At 39.9% G+C, this 15,944-nt stretch overlaps 2 protein-coding genes across 2 annotated transcripts; one reads left to right on the top strand and one right to left on the bottom strand.

The window, feature by feature from the left end:
- Nucleotides 1–1,740: 1,740 nt before the first annotated feature.
- GNPTG (N-acetylglucosamine-1-phosphate transferase subunit gamma) lies at nt 1,741–11,250 on the bottom strand. Its single transcript, XM_084296219.1, has 11 exons — nt 11,199–11,250; nt 11,071–11,125; nt 10,773–10,840; nt 8,565–8,619; nt 8,366–8,449; nt 7,315–7,408; nt 5,637–5,751; nt 5,070–5,152; nt 4,671–4,799; nt 2,547–2,628; nt 1,741–2,010 (listed from the first exon to the last, which is right to left on the bottom strand). The coding sequence occupies exons 1-11, from the start codon at nt 11,242–11,244 to the stop codon at nt 1,901–1,903; spliced, it is 921 nt and encodes a 306-aa protein (XP_084152345.1). The 5' UTR covers nt 11,245–11,250; the 3' UTR covers nt 1,741–1,900.
- Nucleotides 11,251–11,278: 28 nt separating this feature from the next.
- Nucleotides 11,279–15,360, top strand: TSR3 (TSR3 ribosome maturation factor). The gene is made up of 6 exons (XM_084296220.1): nt 11,279–11,412; nt 11,519–11,735; nt 12,560–12,753; nt 13,565–13,735; nt 14,987–15,050; nt 15,128–15,360. Exons 1-6 carry the CDS (start codon nt 11,295–11,297, stop codon nt 15,246–15,248), a joined length of 885 nt encoding a protein of 294 aa, XP_084152346.1. The 5' UTR covers nt 11,279–11,294; the 3' UTR covers nt 15,249–15,360.
- The last annotated feature ends 584 nt before the right edge of the window (nt 15,361–15,944 follow it).

Genomic DNA, 15,944 nt, shown 5'->3' with positions numbered 1-15,944 from the left:
AAATCTCAATAACTACTTACATTACTTAGGCATGCCTAAGATGTTATAGCGCAGAAAGCAAGCACTGACTATGCATTAAACATTTTAAAAAGTAAATTCTGAATTATTTAGTAAATTGCAAAAAATCAATATAAGAATAATGTATTAATGAATCATACACTAACACAGTTGTCATCAATATAATTTGAATATACTTCATGACTAGTAGAGTCAACTGAAAGTCACCTTCGGCAATGATTTTATAGGCATACACCTTTGATATTTTAATATGTTGTGCATCTCAGAAAAAGAAATAATCCATGGAAAAGAAATGAGTTGTATACAGCATATCTACAAATACAAGTTGATGTGCAGTACATCCTGTTCATCCCTGCTGTGCAATGCAGGGAGAAAAAAACACATTCCTTCCACTATCCCTGTAAATTACTAAGCTAAGACAAACAAAGAAAGCGGCACGATAAATAAGAGAATCGTTTGCAAGATAAGGCTGGTGATAGGCTGGAAAAACAAGTTTTCCCATTAAAGTGTCAGAGCAGCCTTCAGCCAGGTGAACGCCAGTAAACTTTTGGCAGCTCCTTCACCGCAGCCGCGCCGCAGTCACCTCTCCTTGTGCGGCTGCAAGGGAGAACGGCTTTTTTGTGCCGCATCTAAAGAGTCCACGATCTGACCAGAGAACACAGCTTCCAACCGCTCGTCAATCTCCGTTTTTTCCCTGAACACGCACCAGAGCAGCAGCCCGCCGCACAGCAAACTGAGAGGCAGCACCTTCACCCACGGCCTCTGGTGGTCGCTCCCCATAGACCGGCTGACGCTCCACAGCCGCGGAGTGGCCTTGCTGGCGGAGAAGGGGATGGCCCCCCCGCCGTCCGCGTCCGCGTCCGCGCTCGCCGCGCCCTCGGGGCCCCGCCGCCTCGCGAGGCACCTCTGGGGGCCCAGCAGGCGCGCGGGACGCCGCGCCCTGCAAAGACACGCGAGTCAGGGGCGCGGAGCGGAGCGGGCGACCGCCGCCCCCTGCGCCGCGCCCGCTGCCTCACCGCCAGCCGCCCAGGACCCAGCTCATCCCGCCGCGCTCCTCCCCGCGCCGCCCGGAAGCGGAAGCGCGGGCGCGCCGCGGCGGACGTCCCCGGCGGAAGCAGGTCGGCCTGCGGGGTCTCGCCAAGCGGACGGCGGCAGGAGGCCGAACGGCAGAAGGGGGCTTGCCGGGCATCCACCGGCTTCTGCAGGAACGTTTCCACAGGCCGTGTTAGCGCAGTACTTTTTATTGTTACGTTCGGAGAACTGCCACGTGTTCGCTTAACGCGACTATCCCGCAACAACTTGGTGTTCTCAGAGCAGCTTTCCTTGAGATCCTGAACAGTGTACCCTTTATGCACCCGCTATCCATGATTACATCAGCCTCTAAGCTGAGGTGGATGGAGTTGCTTCCTATGCACCGCTGCAGCAGGAAACTTTTTTTTTTTTTTCTAGAGGCGGCACAGAAAACACTTCTTTTAGTGTACAGGTGAAGTAACGTGTTCTAAGTATTGTCCCTTAGTGCCTTTCATACAACACTTTAGAGCCCTGGTATGGTTCTATTTTGTAGTTACACCACTTGCTACCGTGCTTGATCAAAGAAAATAACAAAGCTGAACCTGGAGACACAGAATCTGTAAGCCTACACCCAATACCAGCCCGAGTATAGAAGTTTTTACAAATGTTGTCAGGAACTGGCCTCCTGATCTTAGTAACAGCAAGACTTCATTCCATTATGTTCCTTTTACTTTAGGGCAGAAATTCCGAAAGTCAAGAATGCTCGCAAAAGGCAAATCATCATAGTGTCATGATACACACATGCAACCAGCTTGACGTTTCACATGAAGTTGCTATTTATCACTCAAGTTTCTTCATGCACAGTGTCATGCTAAATTCCTGTATCTCCGTGCAGGTGTTCATCATTCTTTGACCTGTTAAGAACAGTTGTCTCTGCAGTTGCCCCTTCATGATTTACATGTTCAATACTGGTATTTTCAGCTGTAATATTCAGTATAAAACATCAGTTACTTCACAGAACACAGAAACATTTTTCTCACAAAATTCATTAAATAGTTTAGAATTAAGTAGAGTAAACTATGAATCCTGCTTTTGATTAACGTTCTACTCTGCAATAAGTAAGTAAGCTACCATGCAAGCAAGTGGAAATACTGTGCAAGTTACATAATTAAAGCACACAAATACGTTTTATAAAAATTCTAATGATTAAGTTACTCTAGAAAAGAAAGACAACAGTTTAAAAAAAGTTTCTCAAAACAAGAAGAACCATGGCAATCACTGACAACAGCAGTCAGCTCTTCAGAAAAAAAGAAAAGCTGAAATTTCAAGTCATCAAAAAACTTTTTTAGGACCAAAAGTCCTGTGCAGGTATCAAGATCTAGGTACTGTTTAAAAGCTGCGTTTAATTTTCTCCATATGTATGACAGATTATTTAATCCTTGCTGCAACCAAAACCAACAATTAGGTACATGCATTCTAAATAGAAATCAATGAAAAAGAATCATACAAAAACTCACCAGAATTTGCTTTGTATGCAATATTGTGCTGACTTAATAGATCATGAAGGTTTTTTATTTCTTTAGAAAGTTGCTCGTATTCCTAGGAAAGGAAATATTAAAAGGTTCTCTCACTCCCCAAACATATAAAATATAACATGGAAGTTTATCAAACAATCTCTCTGTGCAGAGCTATTACAGCTTTTGACCTAATGATCTTAATCTGCTTATTCTAAGAACAAGGTACAAAATTATTCTTTTATATATATATATATATATATATATATATATATACATACACACACACATACACACACGTTTTTTTCTCCCCTTGTCAAAAAAGGGGCCAGCTTTTCTGAATCTGAGAGTAAATCTAGGAATGCTTTCTGTAACTAACACAGATCTATCCCTCCTCAAATTAGCATTTTATCATATCACAAAATTACCTTTGTATGTTTGCTACAGCACCAGCCTTATTTAAGTTTATATTACAATGTCAGTCTGGAAATTTGTCACCTCAACTTTTGACCTACCAACTTCATCTTCTTACTTTCAGCAGTTTCTTTTAAATTACAGAGCCAGGGATGGCTTAGCACTTTTCAGACTCAAACCACTTATCTGGTTTGAAGTGTATTTTTTCCTTTTTTTACCTGACTCAAGAAAGAGCAAAGGATGAACTATTTAAGATTCTATGGCTAGCAGAACAGCTAAGTTTATGTCAATTAAGATTTGCTAACAATTAGTACTTCCTTTTTGGCACCAATTAAGTAAGTATTGAAAAAAAAATACTTGAATTTTCCAGCTCCTAACAGTACAACATCAAAATGGTTATCTTTATAAAGGTATATATAGCTTAGCCACAGTTTAGTTCGCTGCATTCAGGAACTCACAGAATCATACAATTACAGAATGGTTCAATTAGGAAGAGACCTCTGGAGGTCATTTGCTCATCAAGCAGGGCCACCTAGAGCAGGGTGGCCCAGAGCAGTTGTGGAGTCTCCCACCTTGGAGATAATGAAAAGCCATCTGGACATACCTTAGGCAATCTGTGCCAGTGCTCAGTCACCTGCACAGTACGTAAGTGTTTCCTGATGTTCAGATTGGAACTTCTCACGTTTAAGTTCTTGTCTTGCATCTCTTGTCCTGTCACTGTATGCCACTGAGAAGAGCCTGGCTCCCTCCTCTTTCCACTCTCCCTTCAGGTATTGAGAAAACTCACACCTGAGCCTTCCCTTTTCCCCCTCAGCCTTTCCTGTTAGAAGAGGTATGAGGTACGCCTGTCCCTTCAGCATCTCTGCGGCTCTGACACTCTCTCCAGCATTCCAACATCTCTCTTGTACTTGGGGGCCCATAACTGGACACCATACTCCAGGTGTGGACTCACCATTGCTGAGTAGTGGAAGTATCACCTCCTTCGACCTGCTGGCAGTACTTTTCCTGATTTAGTCCAGGATACCATTCGCTACCTTTCTGGCAAGGACACATTGCTGGCCTGTGTTCAATTACTAGGTGGTGTTTCATCTTTGCCACATTTTCAAATAAAACGACAACAACGGCTTCCCTGCATTATGATTAATTGCCCTTCATGCTCTTTTTCTCATGTTCAACATGTGCTCTTTTAGGCTGAGCACACTTTCTTCCTCTATATTCCCATTTTAATTCTATTGCAAAAAGGCTATTCTCATATATCAAAGTCATTCAGAAATAGAAACACCATATATCATTCTACCTTTGAATGCAGCAACAACAACCACATGCTGGCACAAGTCTGGGTAACAATCTGCACAGAAAAGCATCAGCATTTCCAAGGCTGACTGCACATTTATAATGTCTGTATCTCCAGACTAATATTCCCTGTGAAGAACACTTGTAAGGTGTTCATAAGTCATGTACCTTTACTAATTCCTACATACCCCTTCCATTTTCCTAATGGCCATTCAGTTGTACTGGTTTGTTTTTGACTGGAGGGCGAGAATAAAGATATCAGATTACTCTATTTGTAAGCAGACCATTACATAAAGAAACCAAAATAGACAGCCCCTTTAAAAGATTTCAGTTAAATCTTGAGTATATACACAATGCTGTCACACTGAATCATACAGTAAAAAGGTGGCAATTTCACATTGTAAATATTATGCTCTATACCTTATTACACTTCTCCACTGTTTCAAATCGCAGACTTATTTTCTTATTCTTTTTCTCAACTTCCTTTTCTTCAGTTGCTTTTAGAAGTCCTGCTTCCTCAAATATTTCTTTCAGTATTTTTTTGTATCCCTACAAAAGAAAGTTTCCATAAGACAATAAATAAGTCCACCTGACACACACCTCTGCTTGCAACTTGCAGTGGCTGTTCCAATTCCTAAAGCTTCACTGTACAAAATATTGAAATTATCAATTAACGTAGCAGTTACAGAGTACAGAAAGTACTATTAGTCAACTGCAAAATAAATGCAACCATTCCAAGAGGAGAAACTGCAGAAGCCAGGTTTAACTATTTGACAGTAACTATTCTTTAACAAATAGAGCTTGAAGATATTAACAAACCTGTTCAGTTATTAGTTGATCATACAGAAACTGCTCTGCTTCATCCCACTTCCTTTGCAGTACTTCAGTCAGAGTTGGATAAACTGAAAAATTGAAAGCAAACCATGTCCTTCATCAGTTAAGTGCTTCTCTAGTATCAGGCGTGGGGCTTTCAAGAGTTGGCGTTAAATTTAAATTCCACTTCACAGATTTAAAATTTCTGGAGAATGCCACTGACCAAGTTTTTCTCTCATTTTCAGCTATAAGGTTATATTTTATTCTTTGTTGAAAATAATTCTAACTGGGCTCTCCCTTTTTGTGATGTAAGTAAATGTGCTGATACTACATTGATTCCTATGACCAGTTCAAAAAAACAGCAGCTATCAGACTGGTTGAATATTACCAATAACTTCTTTTTTTGAAATATCTATGTATTATATTGATTGAGATTTAAAATGCACAGCATTACATATTGCATGTAATTCTCATTGTTATGAAATTACAAACTCAGAGATCCTAAAAATTTACACTCTGAAGTTGGTGTAATAAGCCTTTTGTTCCACACCCAAATGATTTTTTAAATCTTACCTAAAAGGGAGTGAGGATGGCACACAAGAGGAGTTTCAAATGTCAAGGAGTAAACACAAGTACTTGGCTCAGACACATAAGCCAATTTGTTGCTCTTTCCACAAACAAGATGAACCTAAATACCAGTAAAAACAAAGACGAGTAAAACACCTCCACATTGAACAGGTCCAGCACCAATGATCAATTTATTGTCTTCCAACGTTAACAGATGCATTTCTGTATATACCATTGTTGCAAAGCTTAGAGTGCTGTCACCCATAGAAATAAAAGCAGAGAGAGCATATCTTACAAATTAAGTTACTTTCTCAAACGTGACAATTCTTTCCTCTAATGGGGAAAAGATCCCCACCTATCACTGTTCTTTAGACTCCCAAGCACCATAGTTCCAGCAAGAATGAGGGTAAAAAAGGAAGATAAACAGGACACCCTTTAGAACTTCCTCTGACTTAAGCAAAATTCATTCTATAAAATTTAGTTATGACCACTCTGCTAGATAACAGCCTCTTTTTACTGTTCAAGACAACAATACTTATCTGGACATTAGAAATTTGTTGTAATCTTTAGAATTTGGCACCAGTATTTCACATCTGTTCAAAACTAAATACCAGTGAAAAATCTGAATACCAGTACCAAGGGTCATGCAAGAGTAGTAACTCCTTCTGTAGATTTATTTTTTTCCCTATGGAAATAAAGATGTTGGCAAGGCATCACCACATACAAAACATTTTAAGCTTGGCCAAGATATACTGTCCCTTATCTCTTCCCCTTAGTTTTTATTCCAGTTATATATTCCTCTGTCTAGTACTGTATTGCCAATCATCGTTGTAATACCTAAGTATCTTCTACAAGAAAATAAGCGTTGTGAACTGTATGGTATCTTTAGCTCTCCATGATAGTCATCAGGGAATATGAGGTTTAATTCATTGTATCTATAGATCTGTATAACACTGAAATGGAAGGTAGAAAAGAAAAAAAAAACATTAATGAATAAATTGAGAAAAGACACATGCAAATCACGTGTCACACTTTGAGCAAGTCTCAGACACCCTTCCTAACCCTTCTAGTTGACCAGTTACTTAGCACAGACAGTCTGAATGTGAAAAGGAACACTTTAACTACTTAACAAAATAGGATTTTTTTTTCCTTTAAATTGTACTCATACCACAATCTGTTACTAATGAGTAGGTTCCTCTACCACTTCCCTATCTTTCTTTCCTTAACTCTTCCTGCATGCCCTCTCAACTTTTTTTTAATACCTGGCTTTAATACATAGTTTCTTGGCATACTGTTGTTTCTGTTCCCTCCTTTTTTCTGGATGTTCTTAAGCACAATAGACTAGCAGCCTGAATCCAACAAATAACACTTCTTGTTTATTTTTCCTGACACAAATTATAAAGCACTGTATGTTTCTGACAGCGGTGATGATACCACAGTATTCCATGCTACCAAGGAAAAGAGTTAAAAGTCACCAGTGATAATACACAATGAAATTTAGTCAGAACTTTATCCTGATCTCAGATTCTATCCCCTACCCATTAATGTAGTTGCTACTGAAATCCATCCTTACATTTTGTACTGTATCTTAAACCATGAACTCTTTCACATAGGAATGCTTCAGTTTGTAGAGTATGTAGCATGCTGTCTGAACTAGCATAATTTAAGTATTTCATTATTATACCTTTGTCTGTCTGCTCTTGGTTTCACACGAGTCTCCTTCCCTCATCCACATTCCAACAAATGTGTTGTTGTCGATTTCCCATTCATGCCAGATTCTGGAGAAATAGAGCCTCATTTTACTTCATGTTAATAGGAAGAAAACTTTGAAAACTCACGAAGAAATATAGGAATAGCCTTACAGAATTTCAAATTAATTGTATGCACTTCATTTTTTCATTTTTTTGTTTGTTTCAGTATTTCACAGGTTGGAAAGGACCTACAAGAGATCATCTAGTCCACCCATCCTCCCATCACCAATACTACCCACTAAGCTACTAAATCTTATCTTTTATTTCAATTTCTTATAGCCAAGACTTTACAACCACTTAAGTTTGTTAGCCAGATTGCTATATAGACCGTATCATTATTTTGAGAGTGGTTTTGGATCTTTTTTCTTTTTTTTAAGATTATGTTTAAGGTCCCTTCCAACCCAAGCCATTCCATGATTCTATGAAAATAAAAGTAACAAGTTCTTCATTCAAACTCTACAAACATCAATATACAAAATATTTTGAAAGGCAGTAACTATAAAGCAGTGCTCTGGCTTACTGTAAAATCTTTTGGGTACTCTGTGGTCTTTGGATACCTTGGGATACTTTTGAGGATCTACATCAAGTCTTTTCCTACCTTTTATTAAATACGTTTAACACAACCACTAGGCATAAGTCTGTCTTTTTATTCTGTACAGTTATACATAACGTAAAAGTGAAAATAGTTAAAAGACATGAAAACCTTGTTAATATGAGTTATACATTAATGGATTTCTCATATGAACATATCATACTTTCAGTTGGCCCTGGTTATTAATAAGCTTCCAGTTAAAACAGGAGGTTGGTGTTAATCTACAAAAAAACCTGAGTATTTCAAGATGAAGTTATTTTATGCATAACACCTTGTGACCTTCAAAGTCCTAATACGACCCATAAAAGAATATTAAAGTTGCCTTCTCTTTGACAACACATAAAATGGTCTCCTAACAGCACAGATAAAACATACAGGTCTAAATGCCTCACCCTAAAATCCCGCTATAGGCATTCCATCGAAAAGTCTGTTCATGCTGAGTGACATTATGGAAAGGACAAAACTCATACTTATACCTTTAAAAAAAAAGAAGAAGAAAAAAAAAAGAAGAAGAAATATTTTAGATGGGAATTAAGAACTGGTTTGTTCCTAATAAAAATATATAGTCAAATATTCAAATTCATTACTCACGTGGATTCCACAAAACTGAAACACTTGCCAGCGAGCCTAAAGAGATGCACAGGGCCTAAAAACACCACAAAATGTTATCAAAGAAGAGTTTGTTTCAGGTAGATTCAAACAAGTTATTGTGATGACAAAACTGTAAGGAATAGAATAAATTTAGTTTTCTGCTGTACATAAGGAAATCCTTACGGACAACATATCTTCTACATGGATTAACTCCCCACTAGTACTACATTGGTCTGTTTCATAATCTTTAACATATTTCATCTTCAACACTCAATGAAATAGTTTAGCCTCCTTCTGCAGCAGAAACAAGAAACCTGTATACAAATATCTGGAGGCCGGATGCATAAAAGGGATCATCAATGCAGATATTGTCAAAGTCTAACATTGAAATCAATAAAACTCTTGCTTGACAGCTGTCTGTCCTGAGTCATACAAACTCCTCATATTTACGCCCATAAAACCCTTTTGCTCAGAACAGTGATAGCGTTGCATATCCAAATTTTGCTGAGATTCTCAAACCAGACACTTCTTTTTCACAGTTGGCCTTCACAGCCTGATCCAAATAATATTCAACAAGATGATTTTTTTCTGTCCAACAGGTCAGCAGCTACAACACTCCTCTATAACTGACCATTCCAATGTTGCTGTCAAAAAAAAAAATCAATACAAGTAACTTGTTATTCAAAAAAAAAAGGCCAAAAGTTCTGAACTATGTGCTACAGAACTTATTTCAGTGACAGTTATTTAAATTCATTTTGCATGGAGTTTTTTTGTTTGTTTGTTTGTTTGTTTTTGTGGAAAGGAGAAAAAAAATCGATTACAAAACAAAATAAGATAAAATAAAATGAAAACACCCTGGACTCTAACCCTCCACTGTCAGGACTAGATTACCTAAATTTTTCCAAAGATACAGAGAAGCATTCCTAGAAGCAAAGAACAGAACACTAGAATCTTACCCTGCAGAAGCCCTAACCACTGGAGCATTGGTAGATTTTCTTTTCCACGTTATTTTGCATTTATTCTACAGGTTATCACAGTCTTAGACAAAGGATTTGCCCCTCTACAAAATGCAGTCTGTATCCTAATGAGTAGGATGCTCCCCACATATCAAGAGAATCAGATTTTAATGTCTCTGAGGAACATATTAAATTTGCACCTCCATTTCCTGGGCAGACATTCTAAAAGCATAATCATAGGAGGTATTACATCAACTGTCTTGTAAAAGAAAGGACTAGGTCAGTTTTCCATACTAAAGAAGTAATTGTGCAAGGCAAGGTTCAACGCCCTAGATTGCAGTTCCATAGTCATTCCCAATTTTTGGCCACATTTAAGTTCCTGTGTCCAGGAAGGAAGGATTTTTTACGCATTGTTTCTTTAACTTTTTTTCCTGATCGTTTTGGCATGTTTCCATTTAGCTTTCTCACCGTTATTGAACCCCTTTCTAACTAATTCACTTTTCACATGCAGTATATTAAAAACACATGTATTTGGTTTTATAAAACATTTCACATGGAAATAAGGATAACCATGTTCAGTGTCACCATATGAAAATGCCTTTAGTGAATCTGAACCTGTAAGGTTTAGGTCTGTACCTAAGATTAGGAGGCAACAATTTATGACATAATCCATTTACTGCCCTTTCATATTGCTTAGTGTTTGTAATCGGTGGGCGTTTTATTTACTCTCCCCCAAGAGAGTCTAGAAATTTTTAAATTCTTGTTTATTTTGCTATAGCGTTGGATTTTTATTACAGCTTTGTGTTGGAAATTGAGCTTCTGTGAATTCTTCCAAGACTAGTCTTAGAATCATTTTAAAAACAATTGCTTTGAGTATTAAGTACCCAAATCAGATGCCAAGCTACCTTACATGTGTCCATCTCAAAGATGCTAGAGATTATGTCAAGAAGAAGGCATGAATAAGGATTAGAGGGATCTGTGGCTGCCTCAGACAATAAAAAATAAAACATATGGATAGCACTTTGACAAGAGCAGTCTGAACAACTCTGGGACATGGAACACCAAAGAACTCAAGCGAGGTTTTGACCCTTCAGAAGGACAATGAAGTTTATTTGGTCACGTTTATTTTCCATAACTCCCAACATGAGAAGTAAAACTAGTCTTTGCCTGCATATATTTGAAGCAAACTATTGTACGAATGATTGTCACAAAACGATGAAAATTGTACGGAAAAAGCAATGCTCGCATATACCTGATACTGCAGAAGGGGGCACCTTTGGCTGCAGCCGATTTGTCTGAGGCAAGAACGGGTTATTCAACCTTTCAAAAGAACGACAGTTACAAGCTTAAGACTGCGTTACGCTCCCGGCTGTTGCTTCACCCGCACCGCGCACGGCGGTCCCTCCTCGCGGCCCCCGGGCGGGTCGGCAGAGCGGCCCCGGCCCGCCTGGTGCTCCGCCGGGGCAGGGCGCGGGCTGCCGTACAGCGAGCGGCAGAAGGACCCGAGCCCACCAGGTCCAGGTGGGCCGCGGCGAGCGACGGGCACGCACCCGAATGTATTTGGCTCCTCCACGACCTTCATCTTGCCCGCCGCGGCGAGGAGACCTGCCGAGCAGAGAACGGTTAGCGGGCGGGGGAGGGGCGGAGGGGCCGACCGGCGGACCGCCCGCGCCCTCACCCAGCGCCGCGCCCACCACCGCCCGCAGCAGCCGAGCGGCCGCCATCGTCGCCTCCGCCGGAAAGGGAAGCGGCCGCTCCGCCCAGCCGCGGCAGCATGAGGCGCGGCAGGCGTCCGCCGCGGCCCGCCGGTGCAGCTGCCCCGCCGCGGGGCGCGCGGCGCGGCCCTCGCAGCCTCGACACCTTCGCTGCGGAAGCGGAGGCCGCGCTGAGAGGTGCGGGAGCGTGCCGCGGGCTCCGTGCCGAGCGGCGGCCTAGCAGAGGCGGGCCGCCGAGCGGGACGGCTGGCCGCCCCCGACTAACGCGCGGTGCCGTTTTCAGCTTGCCTGGAGGGAGAGCGAGGGGCTGAGGGGGAAACCCGGGAGGCGAAGTTCCCGTGCCCGCTTGCCATGTGGGAGCTCGGACATTGCGATCCCAAGAAATGCACCGGGAGGAAATTGGCCCGAAAAGGGCTGCTCCGAACCCTGCGCCTCAGCCAGAGATTCCCAGGCCTCGTTCTCAGCCCTCTAGCTACCGTATATGTTTCTCCAGCCGACAGGTAAGTCGCTGATGAGGCCTATGTTCAAATGATCTCACCGCCTGTTTGCGATGCAGATGAAAGCGCAGGCCGTGTGGAAGAACATTTGGCTCAAACGCTATTGTGATGCTCAGAGACTGCATGTTGGTACATTAGGGGAACGTTTTAATCACTGATTCATGGCCAGAACCGTGCAATGGGATACATTTGGTCTTCTGTTGCATTATATTAATAATTATTAGAAGAGAATGAGAAATACAGCCTTTTTACTAAGTCCAGTTACGATTTCTACACAGCTGGAGTTAGGTGAGAAAAACATGTGTGATCAAAGTACGTGGTTTGTAGGTTAGTATGTTCAGAATCACGTGGGCCTATAGCTACTACATTCAAGTTCTTAGACTTTGGCAACACAAGGCATTAACTATAACTTCTTTTGGAAGAACTTTGAGAATGGTCTTCAAATGTGTCTGCAGAATTTTTATAAAGATGTATTCAGAGATATTAATCTTTAGAAGCTAGTTGAGAACTTAAATCTGAACTTTGATGTTCTCCTAAGAATGCCAACATTACTTATAACTACACTTTTCTGTTATGTTTTAATCCTTCAATTTTGCATTTTTAGTTTGAAACCTTACTTGCTGTACGCAGCTTCTGAAGGAAAACATACTGTCCTGTTTATTACATCTGTATTTTAATCACTGTAAAATATATACTTTTTATTGACAAAGGGGGAGGTATGCAAATTGGTCACCAGCATTAAGTGGCAATTGGAATTCTAACTTTAATTTACTTTATCAATACAATTACAAATATTTTTTCAAATACAGCGATGTTTCTCTTTCCAGGCATGTCATTGCTCAGAATGGAATTGCAGTCATAGATTGCTCATGGGCTAAATTAGAAGAAACTCCCTTTAAGAGAATGAGAGGAAGTCATCTACGGCTGCTGCCTTACCTGGTGGCTGCAAATCCTGTAAATTATGGCCGGCCGTGCAAGCTATCTTGTGTGGAAGCTTTTGCTGCAGCTTTTTGCATTGCTGGTAGGCTACTTGGTGTTAAATGCAAAATACGTACCAGAAATTCTCATGTCCTTCATATAATGAGGAGATAATCTTCGACAGAATAAACTGTAATGCTGACCCGGTGATCATCAGTTTGATCTTGAATTTATAATGAGATAAATTCTCTAGTTTTCTTCCTAGTGCTTGTACTTGGTAGCCATTGAGGTATCTCTGGGGAGAAGTTTGTCATTTACTAAAGAGGATACGTGAACTGATGATCCAGGTTTTGTCAAGGTGATACGTAGTGTTAGAAAAATTCTTGTATAAAAAAAAAAAAAAAAACGCTAGAGAAAACAGCATGATTCCTTGGTCACCTCTGTCTTCATGAGAGGTTAAAAGCTGTTAACTGGGTGCATTCTGATTAAGAACAATAAAAGAAATTGCCCACTCTGCAGTTGTTTTGCAAACTCATCACAGAACTTTCCTGACAACTGAACAGTCTTCCTCTACTACACTGCAGACAGATCTTACCTTCTGAAAATATGGTACGTACAACTGCTCTTTTACTGAAGAACTACGGGGGCTATAGCCTGAAACGTTACCTGTACAAAATATTTTTATATAAGATTTACAAAACAGCTATTAACTTTTCTTTAATTAAATATTTCAAGTTAAACTGAAATTTAAAAAAATAATAATATTTTTAAAAATTGGAATCCCTGAATACTGAAAAAATGCTGGCAAACATCTCATTCCTGTAGCGATACGTAGGTAGGTGCTAAACTTAGAAACCAATAAGCTGAGTGAAATCTCACACTGAAGTACACTGATAATTTATTTTCTGTTAAAGGATTTCCAGACCTAGCCACCCTTCTTCTAAGGAAATTTAAATGGGGGAAGGCATTTCTTGACTTGAACAAAAATCTCTTGGAAAAATATGCAGCTTGTCATTGCCAGGAAGAAGTGCTTGGGGTTGAAAAGGATTTTTTAACCAGTGTCCAAGAAACAAGAGAAGAAATAGGTAAGGGAAAAAAAAAAAAAAAGCAGAACCCTTTTCCCTCCTCTTTTTCTTCAAGAGTCTTCTTGCAATTTTTTCCTTCAAACTCATCAAATACTGGCAAAGAAGAGCTTTGTTGACATACGTCATTGTCTTTATAATATGTATTCTCTTATAAGCAAGTTTATTTTTTTCCAACCCAAAAAGATAAAAGACTGTAGCAATTTAACACCTATAGTAGTATATTTAAATATTTAGCTGAACCATGAAACAGGTACCTCAATTAAATTAAGGATATTAGAGGACTAAGGAGTAAAAATATATGCATCTTCCTCCTTGTATCTACAAAAACTAAAAGCAGAGTATGAGTAAAGAGGACTAGTAATTCAGCAGGCCTGTAAGAGAAATACAGGCATGCAGTCTAACAGCAAGTTAGAAAAGGAAAAACCTTTAATTGATATATTTATATAGTCAATAACAGATATTTAAAAGCAAATCTGTATAGATAATGAAAGTACCTTATAAGTGGAGAGTAACTTACCGGTGTCTCGGTATTTTAGGTTGTATTCACAGACAAATGCTTGGTCTTATTCAAGGCAGCACAGAAAAGACTGTATCAAAGCCAATATGAGAGCCTATGAAGACAATTTCTGTTTCAGAGGTATTATGTCCAATAAAAATAGGACAGTGGACCTTACTGTAAGGGCATGGCAGACAGGCTCTAGTTTCTCTCAACTTCAGTCTCTTATGACAAACTAGGTTGAATAAAGTAGTCCTGTTTGCTGGAAGCCTAACTACAGTTACATTAAACTGAAGACAGATGTTAAGGGGCAACATCACGATGATGAATAAGGCAGACTTCCACAAAGTCCTGTGTATTTCTGGATGTAGTATCAAAGCTGCCATGCCTTGTAACAGTTCTCCCCAGCTGAGCAGACCAAAGTAAGTCTAGCATTACTTTTACTCAGCAGTAAGAGCTAGACCTCACCTTTCAGTAGCCATGAACTAACTAGATAACCTTTTTAGAATTAAACAATTACAAGAACATGCATGTTTTCTTACCAAAAGTCTTAAAAACCTATGTGCACAGTCTGACTGTCCCTCAAGAGCTACTACAACTCCTTGGGAAGGGGAACTCTTAGCAGTAAGAAGACTGGAATGTGGAACAGGTTTTGGCCAGGCTGCATGTCTGCCCCTCCCTGTCAATGTTTTGTTTTAGCACACACAAAAATAAATAAAAAGCCTGCTTTATCAATACATCTTTTCTTTTTTCAGATCCATTTGATGTTGACTCAGGAAAAGAATTTTCTAATCCCAATAGACCAATCAGTTCCCCAGGGTAATAAAGTTTAATTTAAGCATTAATTTTCTTATCAGAAATTGTTGTACTTTTATAATCCTGAAAAACATTTCCAGAATAGAAGAAAGTGATGAAGAATCTGAGGACGACATTGTGAGCACTCCAGATGACGTCAGTGAGAGCAGTAATGAGAACAGTCCCGAAGAAGATAGCACTGGAAAGTTTCTGCAACAGTAGCCAGTAAAACTATTTGAGAAGTTAATATATTAATACTAAGAATAAGAACACCCCAACAGTCCCAAAGAGGTGTAATATCTTACATAAATAAATTTTCTTGTTAACACTGTGACTTCTTTGCGGGAGTGTGGCCATGGGGGTCGACAAGCCCTATGGTTGGTGGTAACATCGGGCTTTTAACGATGAGGCCATCAGGAATGTAAAGAGTTTAGAGGGAACAAAGAAGGGTGATTCAGGAGATGCCTTGCCGTTCTGGTTTGCTTATTCTCCAGCCATTAAGGCATGGAACTTGCTGGCTGGGTGTTTGCCGAGCTGCATTGTTGACTCAACTAGTGGAAAAGGGCTGCTGTGGGGCAAATAATCTAAGAAGGGAGCCTGTCCTCAGTATGGGCAGGCAACATGGATAATGAAGCTATGTATAATAAAGTAGCAGCAGTTACTGATCATTAAAGAACCCTGGTGTCCTAACGCCACACTTTTTCATCTGTAAGTAGGTACTTAGCAAACACATTTGTTTAGGTGAGCCTCTAATCTCAGGTTACATGTAGGTTTATAAATCGAATAATGCACGTAAAGCTTTTAGGTTATTTAACTTTTAGGTAATTGTTTATGGAATGATTACATTAAGGTTGCAAAGCTTAGTTACGTAAGTAAAAACTCATAACGAATGGTTCTGGTGAGTGATTTAGAGGGATT

Source organism: Netta rufina (assembly GCF_964035555.1).
Source record: "Netta rufina genome assembly, chromosome: 15".
Taxonomy (NCBI): domain Eukaryota; kingdom Metazoa; phylum Chordata; class Aves; order Anseriformes; family Anatidae; genus Netta; species Netta rufina.
The sequence above is the reverse complement of the archived record's forward strand: the minus strand, read 5'-3'. Positions and strand labels throughout refer to the sequence as shown.